The sequence below is a fragment of the Pristis pectinata genome, chromosome 4 (assembly GCF_009764475.1).
Source record: "Pristis pectinata isolate sPriPec2 chromosome 4, sPriPec2.1.pri, whole genome shotgun sequence".
Lineage (NCBI taxonomy): Eukaryota > Metazoa > Chordata > Chondrichthyes > Rhinopristiformes > Pristidae > Pristis > Pristis pectinata.
Window position 1 is genome coordinate 103,915,959 of NC_067408.1, and position 24,932 is coordinate 103,940,890.

The 24,932-nt window shown below is 43.2% G+C and overlaps 1 protein-coding gene across 5 annotated transcripts in view; it reads left to right on the forward strand.

Moving 5' to 3' along the window:
* Positions 1-24,932, forward strand: part of prdm15 (PR domain containing 15) — a 52,448-nt gene that overhangs the window by 22,006 nt on the left and 5,510 nt on the right. For 4 of the 5 annotated variants that reach the window (XM_052015004.1, XM_052015001.1, XM_052015005.1 and 1 more), the window contains exons 12-21: positions 1,233-1,327; positions 7,504-7,600; positions 9,199-9,366; positions 10,757-10,845; positions 12,363-12,494; positions 15,205-15,339; positions 16,760-16,929; positions 19,837-19,916; positions 23,153-23,272; positions 24,066-24,197. In XM_052015004.1, the coding sequence (XP_051870964.1) occupies positions 1,233-1,327; positions 7,504-7,600; positions 9,199-9,366; positions 10,757-10,845; positions 12,363-12,494; positions 15,205-15,339; positions 16,760-16,929; positions 19,837-19,916; positions 23,153-23,272; positions 24,066-24,197 (1,218 nt within the window). The remainder of the gene's footprint in view (positions 1-1,232; positions 1,328-7,503; positions 7,601-9,198; positions 9,367-10,756; positions 10,846-12,362; positions 12,495-15,204; positions 15,340-16,759; positions 16,930-19,836; positions 19,917-23,152; positions 23,273-24,065; positions 24,198-24,932) is intronic. The other variant, XM_052015006.1, reaches the window with a different exon arrangement.

Genomic DNA, 24,932 nt, shown 5'->3' on the forward strand with positions numbered 1-24,932 from the left:
TTTCTCTTTGGAGAGGAGGATGAGGGGTGATTTGATAGAGGTGTACAAGATGATAAGAGACATAGATCGAGTGGACAGTCAGAGACCTTTTCCCAGGGCAAAAATGGCTAACACGGGAGACATAATTTTAAGGTGATTGGAGGAAGATATAAGGGGGATGTCAGGGGTAACTTTTTTACACAGAGTGGTGGGTGTGTGGAACGCACTGCCGGCAGAGGTTGTGGGGGTAGATACATTAGGGACATTTAAGTGTCTCTTGGATAGACACATGAATGATAGAGAAATGGGGGGCTATATGGGAGGGGAAGGGTTTGATAGGTCTTGGAGCAGGATAAAATGTCGGCACAACATTGTGGACCGAAGGGCCTGTACTGTGCTGTAATGTTCTATGTTCTCCTATGCTCTATGTATTTCCTCAGTTTAGGGGATTGGGGAGCTCCTCTCCCACCCACCTCCCACAGCTATGCCCCAACCTTTTACTCTTCTGCTGGCAAATGGAAACTTTTGAGTGTCATTCACTTTCAAGTCAAGTACAGAATAGAATAATAGAGTAAAACTTCTTCTGAAATGGACCAATAAATACATTCAGGACAACAGTATCATTGATTAGTTGCCCTGTAAATCTTCCTTTACACTGCCCCGAGATCTGATGCAGCAGAAAGACCCATAAGTCAGTCCCAGGGTAATCAATAATGTGGATTAAATACAGAGCCAGACTCCACCTGCTATGAATTATCATTTATCCCAGGTTTGGTGTGACGTGTATTGTACAACGTAAACTCCCATCAATATAGTTAAGGTCAGATATAATTAGGGCTGCAACAATTTACCATTGCTGCTACCATTTTAAGGTGACATTTAGCAAAAGTATGAAATGAATGGTTAAAATTCCACTTCATTGTACCTCTTGTATCCTTAATAGAATTCTTTGTGGAATCACTTGTGTATTGATCCATTAATGGAAAGTTAAATAGAAGCAACGGTGTTAATGTGAGCATGCAACCTGTCACGATCTGCTATCCAACACATGGAAAATGGTAAAACCACACATGCACAATAACAATGTGCCATCGCTTACTATAGAACTCCATGTGATCTCTGAAAAAAGAGTCATTGGGACCCATTAAAATTCCTCTGTACTATCGCTGCTTACTGACCCAAGCTGAATTACGCTTTAAAAGTAGATTTAAGGCCATAGTTGACCTTGTTATTTAATTTTCTTTTACCTCCAGGTGATAAACTTTACAAATGTGATGAGTGCGAGAAAGAATTCAGCCGAAAGGAAAGTTTGAAACAACACGTCTCGTATAAGCACAGCAGGAATGAGGTGAAAACTGAAACATTGATATTGATTGCCTTTTTATTGAAATTTCTACTGTAAAGCAAATCTTGTTACAGGAAATGTAATGTTTTCCTCCTCTGTGTTGTACATCATCATAAGGACATCTTGGATCCCTTTCAACTTCCCACAGGGAAGCTTTTTAATGAATATAGAACATAGAACACTACAGCACAGTACAGGCCCTTTGGCCCGCAATGTTGTGCTGACATTTTATCCTGCTCTAAGATCTATCTAACCCTTCCCTCCCACATAGCTCCTTATTTTTCTATCATTCATGTACTATCTAAAAGCCTCTTAAGTGTCCCTAATATATCTGCCCTCACAACCTCTGCCAGCAGTGTGTTCCACGCACCCACCAATCTCTGTGTAAAAAAAAAACACTTACCCCTGACATCCCCCTTATACCTTCCTCCAATCACCTTAAAATTATGTCCCCTTGTGTTAGCCATTGTTACCCTGGGAAAAAGTCTCTGAATGTCCACTCAATCTATGTCTCTTATCATCTTGTACACCTCTATCAAGTCACCTCTCATCCTCCTTTCCAAAGAGAAAAGAGCCCTAGCTCGCTCAACCTATCCTCATAAGACATGCTCTCCAATCCAGGCAACATCCTGGTAAATCTCCTCTGCACCCTCTCTGAAGCTTCCACATCCCTTCTATAATGAGGCGACCAGAACTGAACACAGTACTCCAAGTGTGGACTGACCAGAGTTCTATAGTGCTGCAACATCACCTCACAGCTCTTGAACTCAATACCCCGACTAATGAAGGCCAACGCTCCATACGCCTTCTTAACAACCCTATCGACCTGTGTGGCAACCTTGATGGATCTATGGGTGTGGACCCTAAGATCCCTCTGTTCCTCCACACTGCTAAGAGTCCTGCCATTAACCTTGTAATCTGCCTTCAAACTCGATCTCCTGAAGTCTATCACTTCACACTTATCCGGGTTAAACTCCATCTGCCACTTCTCATCCCAGCTCTGTATTCTATCAATGAGCGTGAATCCACCCTTTATGGAGGAGAAAGTCAATGCTGGGAACAGAGGTTGGATAAATCAGGAAGTAGTTTGGATGGATTTTGGATAACCTGAAGAGTGAAGCACTGAGGGAATGTGAGGAGATGCATAGTTTTGAGATCCTGGATGGGGAGGAGTGAATAGGTTTAGGGATGTTGTGTGAAGCTTAGGATGAAAGAGAAAGGTAGGCTCAGATGACATCTTCTTAGAAGCAATGGAGACTGAGGATTTGCTTTACTTAAGTGCGTGTGGGAAGAAATGGGGATAGGAAGAGAAAATGGAGACCATTCCAACCTGTGATTCAAGCTGCTTTCTAATTATTAAAATTTGACTCTTGGCTCAAACTTGAACTTCATAAATGCGGAAATTTGAAACTAAGGATTCTGTTTGGTTAATTTAAAAAAATAACCAACATCTCTTACAAGGAGCTGGTCTGGTGAACTGAATGGCCTCTTTCTATGTGACATGATCTTAGAAACGATAAGATATCTTTATTAGTCACATGTACATCGAAACACACAGTGAAATGCATCTTCTGCGTAGAGTGTTCTGGGGACAGCCCACAAGTGTTGCTACTCTTCCAGCACCAGCATAGCATACCCACAGTTCCTAACCTGTACGTCTTTGGAATGTGGGAGGAAACCGGAGCACCTGGAGGAAACCCACACAGACACTGGGAGAACGTACAAACTCCTTACAGACAGTGGCCGGAATTGAACCTGGGTCGCTGGAGCTGTAGTAGCGTTATGCTAACCGCTACACTACCGTGCCTGCCCAGGTGAAGTAGTATATGATAGTTGTTACGTACCAGCAGTAATAGAAACACACCGAGTCATGTGTAAGTGTTAGAAACTATTTTATTAATAACTACTTGTGATAATAAGAAAAGCAAAGACGTTAGATGTTAAACAAAATCCCTGAAACTAATAAACCCAAAGTGTGCGTGTGTGGCAAATTCCCAAACCCCAAGTCTAGGAATAGTTCTCAAAGTTCCGTTCAGCAAGTCATAAGGTGAAATGTGAGCAAAGGCTTTTGCAAAACCACCTTTGACTGAAGAGAGAATGTAGAGAGAAATTATGAAATCCACATGTTCCACGATGGAACCCTTACGACACATCAATCTCTGATGATCTCCCCTACTATGTTCCGAAGTATCTGCCACCCCGAAGGCATTCGATATGTGGCTGCCCACAGAAATACCTGGACTCCACTTGTTTGCTCCAAAAATCCATACATGGATTGTAGTGACAGACACAGCTATTGTTCTTCACCCATTGATGCAGAGGCCAGCAGTCAGTCGCGTGCTATCTCCTCGACTCACTGAGCAAAACAGCCAGCACATTGTTGTAGTCTTGCTGTCTTGATAACACCACACACACACTACTACTCTACTGTCCAGGTGCCTTAAAGGGACATTCACCAAATAGCAACCTGGCTCGTAACATAGTGAAGTAGGGCTCTATAGTAATACTCTAATCCAACAATTACATTGATCGAGATCATAATTATAATTTGAATTCCAAGTCTGGATGCTGTGTGTGGGAAAGATCTGCACGAAGTGGCCCACTTCTGTCCTGTAATAGTCTCTATGATGCATGTAGTTGCAGTAGTCTTATCACATTTGCACTGTGAATGAACTGTGGAAACGAGCCATGCTACGCAGACCAGTGTTGTCCTGACGTTATGTAAGACTGTGCATAGAGAGCTCTGAGTAGATATGGAGATGTTGAGTGGTGTACAGTGCTCCTTTGGTGTCACTTGCACAACTTCTACTGGATGAGCAAGAGCCAGGGAACTACTTCTTAACTGGAGGGGTATTTAGATGGTAATTAAATTGCTACACGCTATCTGGGCCACAGCTGGAGAATCTGAGGTGACCACCCACCTCCTCTTGGGTACCTCAACTCGCCATCTTTATTGATTGCTTGCCTCCCTCCTACTGACCCCTCGTCTTGTACCCACCTCCATGACCAAACCCAGAACCTCTTTTTCCACCCCTTCCCCTGACCAAGGTGGTCCTTTCAAATTCCCGTTTTGAGATGTGGGCATCACAGGCCAAGCTGGAATTTATTGTCCATTTCTAATTGCCCTTGAGATGGTAGTAATGACGATGGGCTGTTGCTTTCAACTGTTGCAATCCTTCTGGTGAAGTATTCCCACAGTGCTGATGTTCCAGGATTTGTGCCCCATTGCGATGAAGGAAGAGCAGTATGTTTAAAAGTCAGAATGTTGTTAGAATGGGAGGGGCCACGCTTGTGTTCCCCATCACTTGATATCCTGGTCTTTGGCGGTGGAGATGTGGGTCAGGAGGAGCTGTCTGAGTGATGTGTGGAAGTACCTGTACTGTGCTTTGTATGTGGTACACACTATAGCCATAGTGTGTCAGTGGTGGAGTGAATGAATGCTTGCAGTGGTGGACTAGTGTGCTAATCAAGTGAGCTACTTTGCCTTGGATGGTTATTTGTTTTGAGTGCTGTTGGACTGCATTCAACCGGGCAAGTGGAGGATATTCACTCACACTCCTGACATGTGCCTTGGACGTCCTTTGAGGTGTTGGGAGGTGAATGACGGGATACTCCGCCTCATGCCTCCTCGTATTAGCCAGAGTTTTTAGGTGGTTGATCCAGCTGAGTTTCTGGTCAATGGTGACAACTCAGGATGTTGATGGTGAGTGACTTGGGAGGGTTAAAGATTGTTATTGCCTGACACTTCTGTGAATGCAAGTATTACCTGCTGTCATCAGCCATACCTGAACATTGGGGTGGCACGGTAGCGTAGCGGTTAGCATGACGCTATTACAGCGCCAGTGATCGGGTTTCGATTCCCGTTGCTGTCTGTAAGGAGTTTGTACGTTCTCCCGTGTATGCGTGGGTTTCCTCCGGGTGCTCCGGTTTCCTCCCTCATTGCAAAGAGGTACGGGTAGGTTAATTTTGGTTTAAAATGGGCGGCGCAGACTCGCTGGGCCGGAAGGGCCTGTTACCACGCTGTAAATAAAATTTAAAAATTTAAAAACATTGCCCAGGCCATGCTGCGTGCAGGCATACACTGCTTCTTTCTGAGGGGAGTGAGTCAAACTCGGCATTGTGCAATCATCCCTGAATGTTCCCACGTCTGACCTTGGCATGGAACAAATGTCATCGATGAAGCAATGGAAAAGGATAGGCTAGGGAGACTGCTCTGATGTCCTGGGATCAGGATCACCGGCCAACAATCACACCCATTTCCTTCGTGTGAGGTTGGACTCCAACTGTTAAAACCCATTGACTTTCCTTTAACCAGGGCTTCTTGCTGCCACACTCCATCAAGTGTTGTCTTGATGTTAAGGGTAGCTACTTTTGGAATTCAGCTCTTTGGTCTTTGTTAACAGCGAGGTTTTTATAAAATCTGGAACTGCATGGGCATGGAATTCCCAAACTGGGCATCAGCAAGCAGATGATAGCTAAGTGCTGCTTGACAGCGCTGTTGACATCTTCTATCACTTTGCTTATGATTAAGAGCAGACTGAATCACTGGGGTGGTAATTAGTTAGATTAGGTTTGTCCCACGTTTTGTGGCCAGCTTTTCCCATCTATCCATCTCCCTCTCTGTCATCTGCACTCCTTACCCCTCATGATCATCACCCTGATTCCTACTCTAAGGTCCCCTTCTAAATTGATAACTGGGGGCCTTTCTGCAGGCTATTCCAAAAGTTGCCATGGGCCAGTTTGGGCATTTCTGCTCCAGACATTCCACTAAGATCAAGCCTATTGATTTACATTTTGGCTATTCATTGAACCCGTTGTTTGACCAGATATACCGCTCATCAGTTTTTAAAATCTTATATGGCTAATTATTTTTGAATATTGCCCAGTTAATTGTGCCAGTTTTCATTCTGTGTTCCAGCTATACCATAAATCATCATTGGTGGTCAGTAGCACCTGCTGTTGATGTCGGCAAAAGTTGCCCACAGCGATCAAATGGACATTTTCCATTTGTTGTCAGGTGTCTGTTCAAGGAGATCCACTGAGTCCATCAGTTGTTATGTCATTGGGCAGGCTGAGCAGTTACTTGCATTGAAGAAATCACACATCAGGAAAGAAAAAGAATAATTTTTAAGTAACTTTTAAAGTGGGTACTAAACAAAGGGATCTGCACATAAGTAAGGTATCTGTTGAAATCCACAAGCAAGTTTATATTTAAAAAAAAATTTTGAAATCTGCTCTATTCTAAAAACATTTGTTAGGGAATTATATTCTTTTTAGGATTGGAAAGTTTGCTACATGGTAATTGTGACTAAGAACACCTTTAAAATTGCAGATAAACTTTGCACAACAGAGTAGCAATTTCCGGGTATTTTAGGTGTTCTACTTTGTAAATACTTGATTTCCTCATGAGATTTCTCTCGGCTTATTTGGAGAGGGTTGCGAACTGTGCTGTCTGTGGAGGAGATTGATGGTAACTTTGAGATTTCCTTCTTAAATTATGCTGTTCAATTTGTGATGCTTTGATGGCAAATGCCGATAGTTTGCTGCCACAAAATCATAAGACAAATTATTTTGTTATATGGTATATAACTTTATTATGCTATTACACAGACTAGTTTACAATGATTATAATAGTTTATTATACCAGCTATAAGGAGAGGTTGGACAAACTTGGATTGTTTTCTCTGGAGCATTGGAGGCAGAGTGGAGGAGAGCTGATAGCAGTTTATATAAATGAGAGGCATAGACAGACAGAATCTTTCTCCAAGGGTGGAAATGTTGAGGGCATAACTTTAAGGTGAGTGGGGGAAAGTTTAAAGGGGATGTGTGGGTCAAAGTTTTTTTTACACACAGGATGGTAGGTGCCTGGAACACGCTGCCAGGTGTGGTAGTGGAAGCAGATACAATAGAGGCATTAAAGAGGCTTTTAGATAGGCACATGAATATGCAGGGAATGGAGGGATATGGATTATGTGCAGGTAGAAGGGATTAGGTTAATTTGGCATCATGCTTGGTACAGACGTCGTGGGCCAAAGGGTCTGTAACTGTGCTCTACGGTGTTCCCTAATGCTATTTAAAATGCTTTTTACCAGCTGTTATTACTGTGTGTTACTTTATGTGCTCAATGTGTGAATAATTATTATTTCAGTTATTACACTATGACTGCTGTTGTTCCTCAGGTGGATGATAGCTACATGTTCCAGTGTTCCACATGTCTAAAAGCTTTCCGCATCAGGACTGCGCTGGAGTTTCACAACTGTCGAACAGGTAAAAGAGGTAAATTTGCTGTCAGTGGAAGTGACAGCCCTGTTAAGGGCTGTACTTGGGTGCATCAGTTTGTGGATCTTTGGCTCCCATTAAGTTAGCATTATCCCTCCCAGACCCAGAAGTGCTGAGGACCCCTGCGGCCACAATTTCTGGTCAGACTGACGTTGCCTGACTCAATGCAAACCAGCAAAAGAGGCTGGGATTTCCCTGGTCTGGATTGCTCAGCGTCACAGCACACAAATGAAAAGTCGCAGAGCTACAGAGAGGGTTAGAGCTTGGAAATATCCTATGAAGGAAACATGTCCAACTCTTGCATCTCTCACACAGTCTTCCACAGAGGACCTTTTATTTTTGAAGGGTTCATCAGAGGGACCACCATTTAACTGCATGATAGGTGGTTCCTTGCTGGCAAGATCTTGCCAATTGGGCCACTTGAGTTGATTGGTATGTTATTAAATTCATCATTGTAGGAAAAGAGGCTATGTTATCCAAAGTCAAAATGGCATTGATTACACAGAAAATACATAAAATTACAGTGACTGACAGAACAATGCAAGTTTGTTGGAAAACTAATGTGCTCAGCACAAAATGTTAAAATAAATGACAATGAACTCAGATTGACTTGATTTACGATTACTGAAAACGTGATGCAGAATGATTTAAATAATCTAGCAAAACAGATCAACACAGTCAGTGAGTGCGAAGGACCTGTTTCTGTGTTGTATCTCTCTACAACTCAAAATTAAACTGTCGGTTGCTTTAAAATTAATTATGTACATTTGTCAGGGAATTGAATAAATTCTTGAAGTTACAGGGCTTTGGAGAAAAGATGTAGGATTAATTGCACAGCTCTTTCAGAGTACTTCCACAGACACAATGGCTGAACTTATGCCTTCTGGGACATGCTGTTCCATGATAGAATCATAGAGCAATACAGCACGGATACAGGCCCTTCGGCCCAACTGGTCCATTAACGACCACGGTGCCAACCCAGCTAGTCCCAATTTCATGCGTTTGGCCTATATCGCTCTAAGCCCTGTCCCTGCATGTACCTATCCAAGTGCTTCTTAAATGATACTATTGTACCTGCTTCAACCACTTCCTCTGGCAGCTCGTTCCATATACTCACCACCCTCTGCGTGAAAATGTTGCCCCTCAGGTCCCTTTTAAGCCTTTCCCCTCTCACCCTAACTCTATGCCCCCTAGTTTTGGACTCCCCTATCCTAGGGAAAAGATTGTTACTATCCACCTTATCTATTCCACTCATAATTTTAAACACTTCTATAAGGTCGCCACTCATTCTCCTATGTTCCAAGGAATAAAGACCTAGCCTGGCCAACCTCTCCCTATAACTCAGGCCCTCTAGTCCTGGCAACATCCTCAGAAATCTTCTCTGCACTCCCTCCAGTTTAACCACATCTTCCCTATTAACAGGGTGAGCAAAACTGTGCACAGTACTCCAAGTGTGGCCTCACCAATGACTTGTACAACTGCAACATAATGCTGTTGTGTATCAGGCTATAATTGTGAACAGTTAGCAGTGCTGCAATCTACCTTGGAGCCAATTCTTTCTCCACCCAAATTTTTGCATGTAATTTATTTTCCAGATGACAAAACATTCCAGTGTGACATGTGCTTCAGATTCTTCTCGACCAACAGTAATCTTTCAAAGCACAAGAAGAAACATGGCGACAAGAAGTTCTCCTGCGATACTTGTGGGAAAATGTTCTACCGGAAAGACGTGATGTTGGACCACCAGAGACGGCATACTGAAGGCACGTTGTGACATAAAAAAAATCTCCGTAGTAGGTCCCTTTGAGTTCTGAGGCAGGAGAGTTGCTTTGTCTGACGGAAAACTTATGAGGTTGCCAGCTACTTTAGGCTCCTTTCCTCCTCGGCTCGAACATAGTCTTCTAATAATTTCTTGTGCTTATTGATTAGTAAACTAATTTGGAGCAACCTCCTTTACCCTGTTTATTGTGGGACGGAGCATAGGAACAAGGTCTGGTCACTCATTCAATCAAATCATGGCTGATCTGCAATTCAATTCTGTCCTCATCCTATAAAAATCTATACTGCTGTCTGGAAACCTAATGATTTTGCAGTATCAGAAGCTTTTAGGGAATACCAATTTTTTTTAACAATCCTTTCCATTGAAAAGTGTCTTCTGGTTTTCACAAGATCACAAGACAAGGGAGCAGAAGCAGGCCATTCGGCCCATCGAGTCTGCTCCAAGGAAAAGGGAAAAAGAAATGGGGTGGGAAAAAAAAACTATTCTAATCCCATTTTCCAGCCTTATCCCCATATCCCTTGATACCCTGACTATTTAGATATCTGTCTATCTCCTCCTTGAACACCCCCACTGATCTGGCCTCCACTGCTGTGCGTGGCAAGGAGTTCCACAATTTCACCACTCTCTGGGTAAAGAAATTTCTCCTCATCTCTGTCTTGAAACTATACCCACTAATTCTAAGATTGTGCCCTCTGGTCCTGGACTCGCCCACCAAGGGAAACAGCCTAGCCACATCTACTCTATCCTTTCCCGTCAACATTTTAAATGTCGCTACGAGGTCCCCTCTCATCCTTCTGTACTCCAGTGAGTACAGTCCAAGAGCCGACAAACGCTCATCATATGTAAGCCCTTTCATTCCCGGAATCATTCTCGTAAATCTCCTCTGAACCCTCTCCAACGTCAGCACATCCTTCCTAAGATGTTTTCTTTCTGTATTACTCCAATTTTCTCTCTAGGTTTCATGTACCAGAGGAAGTGTTTCCGTGTATTGCCCCTATCAAATTAATTCATTCAATGGCTGTGTTCACTGGGTGTAGTAATGAGTTATTTGTGCCTGTGTCTCAGGTCTGCAACAGCCCTCATTATGTAATGTTGTTACATTATTCTTTTGATTAAATCTCCTAAATGTGCCTATTTTCTGACCACGCCATGCAGTTATCCACTTTGAACCTGTTTTACTGCAGTATTTAAGCACTAGTCCTAAGTTTATGCACCTCGCCACTATTTCAGGGATTGCTAATAATTTATCTTCGGATTTCATCTTCAGATTATACCTACGTTCTGTATAGGATTATTAGTTTTGTGTGTGGGCAATTTGGATTTCATTGCTGTATTTTCTAAATAAAACACCTTATTTCTATTTATTTTAATAGGTGGAAAACGTGTGAAAAAAGATGAAAGTGAGACCAATGGAATGGTGAAGTACAAAAAGGAACCATCAGGTTGCCCTGTCTGTGGAAAGGTATGAGCAGTGATGACACTTCATGCTGAGGGCCGTGGTGTACATTAACAAATCAATTCAATATGTGTTTACCATCATTGACTGGCTCCCCTCCTAAGTTCTTAAATCCTGAAGTCTGTTCGTTCTCTTTCCTATTTTAATCTTGCACCCTCCAGCAGTGCACCCTTTTGTTTTCTAGGTTTAGTTTCCATGGGTACAACTTGATCACCAGTATATCCATGGGAGGATTCAATTGGAAAAGGGTTAAAGTGTGGTGAGGGAGGGGGCTACTTTGAATCTCCTCAGTAGAATTACCTTCACTGCACTGAGAGAAGAGATGGAGAAAATTTCAACCCTTATTAAATTGATTGCCACCTGATAATTGGTACAGAGTCATACAGCACAGAGACAGCCCCTTTGGCCCACCATGTCATGCTGACCATCAAGTACCCATTTACCAGCACTTTGTTCTTACCTTTCTATGCATTAGTGATCCAAGTGCTCGTCTAGATGTGTATTAAATGTTGTGAGAGTATCTGTCATTATCACTCACTCAGGAGGTGAATTCCAGATTCCAACCACCCACTGGGTGAAAATGACCCTCCTCAGATCTCTTCTAAACCCCTTACCCTAAACCTGTGCCTCCTACTTTTTGATAATTCTGCCGTGGGGAGAAGTTTCTTGCTCTCTGCCCTACCTATGCCCCTCATAATTTTGTACATCTCCAATCAGGTTCTCCCTCTGCTCCAAGGAAAACAAATCCAAGCTTGTCCATTTCTCTCCTCAAGCTGAAACGCTCCATCCCAGGCAACATCCTGGTCAATCTCCTCTGTACTTCACATCATTCCTATAGTGTGCTGACCGGAACTCCAGCTGTACCAAGTATTCCACGTCTCTTCACCACCCATTTACCCAGCTGTGCTGCCACTTTCAGGAATCCTTGCATTTGTACACCGAGGTCTCTCTGTACCTCAGTACTCCCTAGGGCCTTACCGTTCATCGTGAATACTCAAGCCTTATTGGTCCTCCCAAAGCACACCTCCTTACAATTATCAGAATCAAATTCTATCTGTCATTGTTCTGCCCATCTTACCAACTAATATCATAGTGACAATACTCCTCACTATCAATGGCACTACTGATTTTCATGTCATTTGTAAACTTACTAATCATACCTTCTACGTTCATATCCAAGCCATTAATGTATATAACAAACAGTAAGGATCTCAGCACTGATTTTTGTGGTACACAACTGCTCACAGGCTTCCAATTATAAAACAACCCTCCACCATCATCTACTGTCTCCTATACTAAGCCCAATTTTAGGTCCATTTGATAATTTGCCTTGGATCTCGAGTTTTAACTTTTTGGACAACTCTTACATAAGACCTTGTCAAAGGCCTTACTAACGTCCATGTGGACTCCCTCAGCGTCACTGCCCTCATCCATACATTTTGTTACATCTTTGAAAAATTCAGTCAATGATGGAGGAATGTATTTGTCATATGCCTGTGTCCCGATTTGCATTTTGTTGGTAGGTTTTCTCCTGTCGAAGCAACATGAATAAGCACCTGCTGACACATGGAGACAAGAAGTACACTTGTGAGATCTGTGGACGCAAATTCTATCGTGTTGATGTTCTGAGGGATCACACTCATGTCCATTTTAAGGTACTATTTTTTAGAAAAATATTTTTTTTGATCAGCGTGTTGTGCATTTTATAAGGGTAAGATTACCTCTGGGTTGGTTGGTGGCATGCTCACTTCTGAATCAGAGGTTTTTGGATTTAAGTCCCACTCTAGACAGAGGAAAGTGAAAATCAAAAAAAAATTGCAGATGCTGTAAATCTGAAATAAAATCGGAAGATGCTGGAAACACTCCATGGATCAGGCAGTATCTTTGTTTTACTTTCCTAAGTTAATGTATGGATCCAGGACCCTTCGTCCAAACAGGGAAAACAGAGACATGTTAGCAAGGTCCTAAGGGGCCTTGACAAGGTAGATGTTTCCATTAGTGGGAGAGTCTCAAACAAGGGAAAATAAGGGGGCTTTCATTTAAAATTAAGCTGCATAGGAACAACTTCTCACAAGGAGTGGTGAATCTCTGCAATCATTTACCCCTGTGGTTTGTGGAGGCTAGATCGGGTTCAATTCCGGCCACTGTCTGTAAGGAGTTTGTACATTCTCCCTGTGTCTTTGTGGGTTTCCTCCTGGTGCTCCGGTTTCCTCCCACATTCCAAAGGCGTACGGGTTAGGAAGTTGTGGGCATGCTATGTTGGCGCCGGAAACGTGGTGACACTTGCGGGCTGCCCCCAGAACACTCTAAGCAAAAGATGCATTTCACTGTGTGTTTCGATGTACATGTGACTAATATAGATGTGTTATCTTATTTCAAGAGGAAATAGGTAAATTTTTGAAAGGTTGGGAAATTGATTCTATGTGGAGCTGGCAGAGGGGAGATATAAGAGATCAAAGATGCTGGAATCTGGAGCAACACACAAAAAACTGGAGGAACTCAGCAGGTCAGGCAGCATCTGTGGAGGGAAATGGACAGTTGATGTTTTGGGTCAAGACCCTTCATTTAGACTGAAAGATAGGGGAGAGGTAGCCAGTATAAAAAGGTGGAGGGAAGGGGTATTCTGGCGCTATTCTCCACTCTCCCCTCCCCCATCTACCTATCACCCCTCTTCACCTGGATCCACCCATCGCCTACCAGTTCTTGCTCCGCCCCTTCCTTCCACCTTTTTATTATTGACAAATCTCCCCTGTATCTTTCAGTCCAGGTGAAAGGTCTCAACCCGAAATGTCAACTGTCCATTTCCGTCCATAGATGCTGCCTGACCCGCTGAGTTCCTCCAGCTTTTGTGTGTTGTGGCTTAGGGCAGATCAGCCATGATCAGATTGAATGGCAGGACAGGTTTAAAGGGGCTGGGTGACCTACTCCTGCTCTTATTTTCCAGTGTACCTAAATTTTCCCCAAGTCTTTCCTGTTCACGTGTCAATTGATCCACAATGTCTGCTGGTCTAGAAATGCCTTTGATTTAGAATTTTCAGCCCTGTTTCTAAATCACTTAATTGCCTTGTCCTTCCCTGCTCTGCAATCTTGTCCAGCCATAGAACTTGATGGTTTCTGTGTTCCAAAAATTATGGTTTAATATTGGAGGCTATGCCAAGGTTCTATGCACTGGAACTACCCCCATAAACCTTTCTATCTCTCTTTCTGCTTCTTTAAGAAACTCAGCATAATGTTAACTTGTGACCTAAATTTTTACTCGCCAGTTCTAAAAATTGCTGATGTGGATCTCTGTCAAATTTTGTATGATAATGCTAACATGAATTGCCTTGAGTTTTTATTATGTTAAAGGGAAAAGGCTTGTACTTACATAGCACCTTTCACAACCCTTCAAGATAAGGGGGCATGCATTTAAGGTGAGAGGGGGTAGGTTCAGAACAGACGTGAGGGGTAAGTTTTTTACTGAGAGAGTGGTGGATGCCTGGAATACATTGCTTGATAGGGTGTTGGAGGCAAATTCATTGGGAGCTTTTAAGAGGGACTTGGATGGGCACATGAATGAGAGTAAAATAGAGGGATATGGGCATTCTGTAGGTAAGAGGGAATAGCTATGTCGGGACAACATTGTGGGCCGGAGGGCCTGTTCTGTGCTGTACTGTTCTATGTTCTATAATGAAAGTAATTTATAGCCAAGGATGTACATTTAAGGTGTGGCCACGTGGGCCCCACATAAATGCAAGTTGTTCTGATTGCTAAGGTCAGTTACAGATAATCAATACTCTGGTTCCTTTGGCAAAAATGTATTGCCTACTATTGGTTAGATTTCTCTGCAGCTAATTTGCTTTCTTTCTCCTCTTTGAACACCTATTGAAATGTATGCAAACCAATATACAAATAGAGGTTTGAAATACTTTCATAGGGTAGAAACATAACTGACCATGCAATTGTCTTTGTAGCAAGCATGCAGCTGCCCTATCAGATAAATCGTGCAATTCTCCCAGCTAAAAACACGCAACTTTCCGGCCAATTAATGCATGCAGTTTTCGCACAGACTAACATATGCACTTTTCCTAGCATTAAGTGCCAAACAGAAAAGCTGCATCAGAACTAATGTCCTGTGTTAGTGTGGGTGTAGGCAAGTGGCATCGGAGTACTTGGCTTTTTCTAGCTGGCACCAGATTGTGGAAGTACAAACCCATGATACCTATGCTGGGATGATTGCTACAGTATCACTGCCAAGAGCAAAAAAAACTGAAACAGTGTTTTGAGCAAAAGTGAATGGATTTATATAGAGGTTGTACAGTATTCCCTTCAATTTACCTCGTGTTGAATTCCTCCATGTGATACCCTTCGTTCTCTTGTGTCCAGGACATTCCACTGATGAATGAGCAGCAGCGGGAACAGTTCATCAGCAAACTTGGGATCACAGCAGAGGAAACGGAAGATACTTCAGACGGACCAGGTGAACCTATTCCACATAAGTACAGCTGCAAAAAATGCCAGGTAAGTCTTACTTTATTGCTGCTTTTGGGAACCCTGCGCGAAAGGCTTTTAGAACACTCCTTAAAACCTACTGCTTTGATACCCCACAGTAAGCTGAAACAAGTGTGCAGTCTGCCCTCCCCATACTTTGCAAAAATGGACAGATTTCAGCAGTTAACCAAGAAAATGTTTTGGGAAGGGTGGAGGGAAGAGGTGAAGCACAAACCTCTGTACAGCCAGCAGCAAGCCACCAAAGTACTGGACTGGTTGATGTCATCATCTCACTTGACCCTCCCTGATTACATCGGCCTGATGCCACCGTAAAGCTAAGATGTCAGGGACCACTCCCCATCCAAAAGCACTGCCGGAGGATCTTCACTGGATGAACCAAGATGGTTTGAAGTGGCAGCTCAACCTTGGCTTCTCAGTGACGATAAAGGGTGGACAATACATGGTGCCCTTGCCAGTGACACCAACATCCAAAGGTGGTGGGAAGCTGGAACCCTGATTTTTTTTTCCCTTCTTCTCTCTCCCTCGCCCTCCTCCTCCACCTCCACCACCACCACCCTCCCCCCACCCCCCAAAAAGAAAACTCTAGAAGCTGTTGTCAGATTTCAAAATAGGGAATTGTAGATTTTCATTCAGCCAGGGTATTATGGGTTACAGGATCAGGAAAGGTAAATGGAGTTTAAAGATAAACCTGATTGAAATCAAGGGTAAAATAAGCATGAACAGCTGCCTTGTTTTCATAATGTCACCTCGTTCAGCAGAAGTCAGAGAGAGCTACAGCACAGAACAGGCCCTTCAGACCACTGAGCCCGCACTGACCATCAACAATCCATTTATGTTAACCTTACTCTAATCCTGTTTTTTTTTTATTATTAGTATTCCCCCCCCCACATTCTCATCAACTCCTCCAGATTCTCCCACTCACAGGAGGGTAGGGGGCTGAGGGGAACAATTTACAACGGCCAGTTAACCTACCAACCCGCACAGCTTCGGGATATGGGAGAAATGCGTGGATTGTCCTGCAGGAAACTCACACAGTCACATGGGAGAATGTGCAGACTTCACACAGTCAGCATCCACGTTGGGATTGAACCCAGGTCTCTGGTACTGCGAGACAGCGGCTTTTATCTCTGTCACCCTCGGTGTCCCTAGATGCCAATTCCATAAACTGAAGTTGCTAGCTGTGTTTTTTTTTTAAATTTCATCTGTTACTGTTTTCACAAATCTTCAGCAGTTTTTCTTCCTGCCCGTTGATATTTTTGATGATATAGCAGAATTCGTGCACCTCAGGACCTGTTAACTCTCCTGCCCTTCTGATACACAACCAAAAATTTAATCAAATAGGTAAAGTAAGAATCCTGAAACCAAGACCAGATTGACAACTCAAGGGATCCTGAGATGTTCATAGGGAAATGTTTTGCTCCTTTTGCAGGCCACATTTGCCAAGGGGAGTCAGTATTTAAAGCATCTGATGGAGATTCACAAGGAGAAGGGCTATGGCTGCACAATCTGCAATCGCCGCTTTGCGCTGAAGGCCACCTATCACGCTCACATGGTCATTCACAGGGAGGAGCTGCCGGACTCTGACCCCAATGTGCAAAAGTAGGTGGTGTTAAGTTTCTTTGTCACCTTACTACTCGTCGGCCAGCTGGTTGTATAACTGGGAATTATACAAAGCTACATTGGAGGGCTGCCAACTGAAAAGCTGAGGAACCCATGCCCACGGGCGGACACACACACACACACACACACACACACACACACACACACACACACACACACACACACACACACACACACACACACACACACACACACACACACACACACACACACACACACACACACACACACACACACACACACACACTCTAACCTGCCTTGGAGAACTTAGAGTAACAAACAGTCTGTTGGAGGAACTCAGCGGGTCGAGCAGTATCTGTGGGAGGAAAGGAATTGTCGACATTTCTGCTCGAAACCCTGTACTGGGATTGGAGAGCAGAGCATTGGTAACACTCAGCCACGTAACTTTGACCACTCAACTATGCAAGTCAAAATTTAATTAATAACCTGAAGCCAAATCCCTGCCATTCTAGGCATGCTCGCCAACCAATACCCCAGTTCCCCACCCCAGGCAGTGAATGTTAATCCTATCCACCACCCCTTATTGATGCAGGTTGGCTACAGAGTTATCAGCAGTACGGAGTTGGTTGATGGTGGGCTGGGTGCAATAATTATTGAAAGAGAAACTAAGCAGGGATTAATGCTGGAAATGTTTGCATCAGAGATGAGGGAGACTTGTAAAATTGGTGAAAATCCCCATGATGAAATGTTTTCTGGTCTCACTCCGTTTAAACAATTTCCTTTTTCGTTCTTCCTGACAAAGTGGATAACCTCACATTTTCCCACATTATACTCCTTTTGCCACCCTCTTGCCCACTCACTTAACCTATCTCTATCCCTTTCCAGACTCTTTGTGCCTCCTCACAACTTGTCAACCCACCTGTCTTTCTAGCATCAGCAATTCTGGCGACACTCTGTCCTTTCACCCAATCGAGCCCTGATTCTTGTTGCACCCCACTACCTATTGACTGCCAGTTCGAAAATGACACATTTATCTTGACTCTGTTTTCTGTTATTCATGCACACTTTTCTTGTGCGGTGACCTTTTATATGGCACCTTATTGAATGACTTCTGAAAAATCCAAATTCACTACATCAAAGTTTTCCTTTATTCACTCTGTTTGTTACATTCTCAAAGAGCTCGAGCAAATTCATCCGACAACTTTTCCCCCATTAATAAAGCCATGTTGACTCTGTTCGATTGTCCTATAATTTTCTAAATATCCTGCTGCTACCTCCTCAATAATGGCTCCAGCATTTTCCCAATTTCAAATGTGAGCCTTACTGGCTAAAATTTTCTTGATTTCTGTCTCCCTCCTTTCATAGAATTTTATAAACCTCTTTAAGGTCATCACTCAACCGCCTTCATTCCAGTGAGAGTAAACCCAGCTTCTCCTTTTAACTACAGCCCTCCATTCCAGGCAACATCTCACCATCTCTTCTGCACTTTCCCTATTGCTACCACATCCTTCTTGTAGTGTGGCGACTAGACTGTAAACATTGCTCCAAATGTTGTCAAACCAATGTTTTGTACAGCTGCAACCTGACATGCCAACTCTAGAACTCAATGCTTTGGCCTATAAAGCCAAGCATACTGAATGCTGTCTTTGCTACCCCAACCATCTGTTGCCACGTTCAGGGAGCTGTAGACGTGCACTCCAGGTCTCTCCATACATCAGTGCTCCCAAGGTCCCTGCCATTTACTCTATGTCCTACCAGAATTTAACTTCCCAAAGTACCTTCGTTCACATTTGTCTTGAATAGTGGTGTTACAATTGTGATTTTCCCCATCCTCTGGGACCTCTCCAGAATCAATGACATATTGGTAGATTACAACCAAAACTTGCTTCCACTGCTCTGCAGCAACTCAGAAACATAGAAGGCAGAAACAACAGGAGGCCATTCAGCCCTTCAGGCCTGCTCTACCATTCTATATGACCATGGCTGATCATGTATCTCAATACCATATTCCTCATCTCACTTGAGATGATGTTTTTAGACATGATGGTTTTAGCACCTAGGAATGTATCTAACTTCTCCATAAATAACAGGTTTTCCACTCTCTTGAGAGAAGAAATATTCCTCCTCTTGGCCTTAAGTCACTTGCCCAGTAACCTGAGGTTGTGTCCCCTTGTTCTAGGTACTCCAGCCAGGGAAAGCTTCTCCACATCTCATCTGTCTAACGCTGTCAGAATATTGTACGTTTTAATGAGGTGCCCACCCCCCGCCCCATTCTTCTATATTCTATTGAATACATTTATTACATGAGTAATTTCTCCTCGTATGGCAGCCTAACCATCCCGGGAATCATTCTGGTGGACCTCCCTATCAAACCCTCGGATACAGAGCATCAGGTCTGAAGACTTGTCGGCCTTTAGCCTCCTTTGTCATCCGGCTCCATCAACAAAATTTACAATTCCTTCTCACCTTGTGCATTTATCTAACTTTGCCTTGATTTGCTTAATTAATCCCCGCCACAGAGAGTGCCTCTTTCAGAACATTCAGCATGAAGTTTTCTCTAAATTTCCTGTTAGATTTATGGGAGACTATCTTATATATGTGGCCCATTAGCTCAAACTTGCTAACAAATGGAAACATCTTCTTAATGTCCACTCTTAACTCCATCATAAGCTTAAACGCCTCAATTGGGTCACCTTTCATCTTTCTCTTGAACGTTTGCTTGTTCAAGTCTTTCCTGATGAGTATGGCCTCTGTTCTAGGACCTTTTGCACCTTTGCCAGTATCTATTTTAATCAGGGAGAATAGTTTTTATTGTAATGATTTCCAAAACTGTAACTTCTTTTACTGGCAGTCTGTAATGTGGTTCTTGTTACCGCATAATCCAGTCTCACTCTGCTAACCTATGCAGTTGCATTTCTGTTACAGATATATCCATCCCTGTGATATTTGTGGAAGGATCTTTAACAGCACAGGGAACTTGGAACGTCACAAAATAATTCACACAGGTAAACTATGATCCACATGGGGATATTATAATTCTCCCAAGCTATCCAAACCTTTTTTTTAAGATTTAGATTTTACTTTTGATTTAATTTGTCTTAATTCTGGTATCCTTTGTTTCAAAGTTCTGGAGGAAGCCATAAGTGTTAAGTGGATGCAGGATACCAAAGTTTCTTTGGGTATTTGAAATTTGAAACATTTGAAAGTTTAGATTTAATCCTAATTGCTGAGAGCCATAATTTGAATTTGCCTGAAGGTGTTAAACTAGATACCTGCAGTCTAGTGGTGATTAGGTCCAATTTCCATGGAGCAGTATATCTGAGTTCCTTTCACCCACTGCAATAGACTGTGTGGATTGCACTGGTTGCCAGGGAGTGGGATGTTACAGGATGATGTGGGGATGTAGTTAAAGAGTGCACAAGTTCTTGGATGTGGCTTTGGAAGTCCAGTGGAATGGTTGGGCAGGGGGAGATGGGTTGAGGCCTAATGGTGGGATTGTGTCCTTTACCCATGGGGATATTGTACCACCTTGCTCTTCTTCGCCTCTCTGCTGCAGCAGTCAATGGTGTTTTGCCTGACAATATAGACTCCTCCCATTCCTTGTACAGGCCCGGAAAGACTCTTGTGAACAAGCACATCTTTTTTTTCCCCTTGTGATTCCCATAAGGTGCAATAGTAACAGCACTTTCATACTCATGGTTTTGGGTAGTCTTCAGGGAATTTCCATAAGTATGTGGAAGTATTTGGAGTATGGGTGAAAATTACCTAAAGTGCGCCATGAAGTCTCCCAATGTGTTTCAGAAGTGTTAAGAGTTCCAGCATCAAGTAAACCAGAGAAAGTAGGCACCCCTTTAAGTGGCAGTTGAACCAACATTAGCACAGCCTTTACTCCTGAACAACTGCTGCTGTTGGCAGAGAATGCTGGTTGAAACAATTGTCACCAAAATGTCACATGTCCTCTTTAAAAAGCCAGCAGTCAATTTAAATAGAAACCAGAACTTCAAGTCTCTGCATGGCTGTTCTTGGCCAAGGGTGTGGTTATATTATCAATGTGGCATCTTTACTGAATCAGGTTTAATGCCACTTTGGTGCCTCTGTAATCCTTAAATAATTGAGAAAATTAGCCTTGCTGTGCTTTGTTTAGGTAATGTCCTAAGGATGCAGGTTGGAGGGTGGTGTCGATCATCCAAATAATAATGGGGCACGCAATTTGCTTTCTTTCAAAACCAAGAGTTTCTATTGTAGCCTGGTTAATTTTCCTGTTCAATTGCTATCTCCTGCTCAAATGTGGACATTTACAGAATGTGAGTGAAATCAATTGTACCAACAATGATTTCCCCTTTAAAATTGCAAGCACCTGTGGCTGTGTTTCAATCCTGTTATTATGCAGTGGGAACTGGAGTCTCCCAAGAAAGTCAGGAGCAGATTGCTTAAGGGCTAGGATTGGCTGGCAGCCAATTAAAAAGTAGTGCAGCAAAGCCTTCTGGTTTGTTTTTCTGATTCAAGTGTGCAAAGATTTGTTTTTCTCTCCTAAAGACTGTAACCCCTCCAGCCCAATATATCTTGACTCCTCTAATTTTGACCTCTTGCTCATCTCTGAATGTAATCACTCCACCATTGGTAGTTGTGACTTTGACAGTCAAGTCCCAGTGCTCCAGAGTTTTGTCTGTAAAACCTTTGGTGTCTTCTCCTTTAAGACGATCCTTAAAACCTTTCCCTGTGACCAAATTTTTTGATTACCTGCCTTAAATGTTTCTTTACATGGACAGACTTAATTTTTATTGGATGATGCTGCTCTGTGTGTGTGTGTGTGTGTGTGTGTGTGTGAGAGAGAGAGAGAGACCGAGAGAGACCCTGGGAAAAGGATGCATTTATATGGTCCTTTCATGATGTCACTGTTTTATCGCCAACAAAGTACTGCTGTGATGTGGGAAGCTCCAGAATAGCTGGGTTAGCTACGTTGTCCCAAATCCAGGAATGCAAAGAAAGGCTGAGCTTGGTTTATATGTGTGATGCACCACACCTGGCCTACAGGTCCTGTGCAACCTGGAGGATGGTTCTGTGAGGACCAAGCACACGTGCTATCCCAGCAGCCTCGTAGAGTTCACTTGTGCCTCATTTGGCCACTCACCACACCATCCACCCAGCTGATGGGTTGCCAGAAGTTCTAGGCAGTCCTTAAAAGGAACAACCTCTGGTATCATCCACCAGAAGGATTTGGAGGCCGGCAGGAGCACTGTGGAGCTTGCAGACTGGATGTAGGGCCAGTCCCCTTGTGCCACCTACCTGACTCCCTCAGCCCTGCCAAAGGTAGGCCTGAATCCTCAGGGTCCAGGTTTGTCACGGTATGACACTGGGGTACTGTCCTTGGTGCATACAGATCTCATTGTATAACTGTGGTACAGAATTGGTAGGTCCAGGTCTGTCACTGTATAACCCTAGGGTGCCATACTAGTGAGGGTGCATCTTTTACTTGGTACAGCTCAGTATAACGTGGGTACAGTGCCAGTGAGGATGTACTGGTGGGTACAGGTCTCACTATAACTCTGGGGTACAGAGGTCATTGGTAGAGGTCTGTAATTGTATAACCCTGGAGTGCAGCAATGGTGGATATAGGTGTGTCACTGTATATCCAGAGGATACACTATTGATGGATACAGATATGTCACTGTACAACCCTATATGTCACAGTGTAATGCTAGGGTACAGGCTCAGTGGACTAAACCATTAGAATTGCTGTCCCTGCTGTAGCCCTTGTCCTAGTTTTAACTTTGGTACACATTAGTGTACAGTTGTTACTGGGACAGGGAGGAATTGTATCCAGTTCTTCATTCAGGGCTGTGGGGACTGATTTCTTTAGCCTGAGAGGGAAATGTTGTCTGCTAGCTTTTTCTAAAAAGTAGCTTGGTTTTTATGTATTTTTCTGAATGGCTGGGGCAAAATGTACATTTTGAGCGGCACGTGAAAGTAGTTTGAATTGCAAATCTGGCCCTTTCCTCAGAACGATTGTGCACTATTGGTTTATTCTAATCCACAAATTAAATAATTGTTGCAAGAAGTGCCCATTTCATTTGCACAAGAGCTTAAAACTATTCCCTGGGTGTCGCGAATAAAGTCTGTGAAACTGAGGTTCATTTGACTTCATATTATTGCTTGTTAACAGACAAGCGCAAAGAAGCTTTGATGCTATTGGATTTCTCTCTGAGGTGGTGTACGTTTAATCCTGTGTCTGACTGTTTAGGAGTGAAGAGCCACACTTGTGAGCAGTGTGGGAAGTCCTTTGCCCGAAGAGACATGCTGAAGGAACACATGAGGGTACATGACAATGTTCGGGACTACCTGTGTGCTGAATGTGGCAAAGGTGAGGAATGCCAGAGGGACCTGGGTTGCAATCCACAAATTCCATGGTGGACAAGCTGAGAGCCTCGAGCAGCTTGGTGTGAACTGTTGTGGTAGTGGAAAAGGAGGGAGGCACCAACATCACTCAAGTGTTTTTTTAAATGTTGTTAGTATTGTGATCTCTGAGTTACAAAAAAAAAGCCATCTATTTGAATTTTGGTTGCGAAGAGAGTTTAGGAAGTTAAAGACCATTGTGGACATGAAGCACATTTCTATTCACAATCAATGCGTAACTCCTTCAAATGTTCTCTTCTCTATTTCAACCACACCCACTCAAGATCACTTTAGTCTCTTCCTAAATTCCATGAGACTGGAATGAATATCTAGGCATGCCTCCAAGCCCCTTGATAAAGTAGTAGTGATACTGATCCTTTTTTTCTCTTCGGTGCTATTCACATGCAGAGTGGGAATTCTAAACTCCAACCTCGCTCAAGGCTTGTCCTTTTTATAGAACAGTACAGCACAGAACAGGCCCTTCGGCCCACAATGTTGTGCCGACATAGCTATTCCCTCCTACCTACAGAATGCCCACATCCCTCTATTTTCCTCTCATTCATGTGCCCTTCTTAAAAGCCCCCAATGAATTTGCCTCCACCACCCTATCAGGCAACACATTCCAGGCATCCACCACTCTCTCAGTAAAAAATGTGTCCCTTACATCTGTTCTGAACCTACCCCCTCTCACCTTAAATGCATGCCCTCTGGTATTGGGGTGCTCAATAATACAGCTGTTCACTCTGCTTTTCTGTGCCTAGGGATGAAAACCAAACATGCGCTGAGACATCACATGAAGTTGCACAAGGGAATCAAAGAATACGAGTGCAAGGAGTGCCATCGGAAGTTTGCCCAGAAGGTCAACATGCTCAAGCATTACAAGAGGCACACGGGTAACTACTGATGGGTGTCTGTCCTCAACAGCCACAGGTGTTGACCATTCACTCCCTCAATCCTGCCTTGCCATTCAATTATAGCAGAGCTCCCTCAGCTCTGCGCCTTCCTATATTCTTCTCAAAATTATGTCTCAGATTTCAAATTCTCATTTGAGATGATTATCCTGAGAAAGTGAAGAGTCACCTTGTAAATAGAAGTGGAGAAACAAAGGAATAGAAGCAGTTTACTTATTGACAAAAATATGTTAGAAATACCTTAAAATTAAAAGAGGATTGCAGTAATTGTTCTTGCCCATCACACATTGTTTTCAGGAGATCAAGTGTTTTATGATGGGGACTTGTTCTTTACATGTGGTTGAGGTGCTGTTTTTGTGTATGTTAATGACTGTATCAAGGATGGCCACATTGTAGGGCACAAATTGACAACTTCCATTTGTGTAGTGCAGTTAACATCATTCTAAGGCCCTGGACAGGAGAGTTATTGAACAAGTATTGACACGTAGTCACCCAGCCAAAAGTGTGGTCAATGAGGTCGGTAGTAATGAGTATCTTAAAAGAGTAAGGCACAAAGGGTTAGGGGAGAAGTGCCAGAGTTAGCATACAGAGAGCTGAAGACACTGCCATCAATGATAGAGCAAAGAATATCAAGGATACTCAAGAGGCCAGAACTGTGGGAATGCCAAAATCTGAGGGAATCTGGAGGGTATTAGAGATAGGTGGTGAGACCATGGA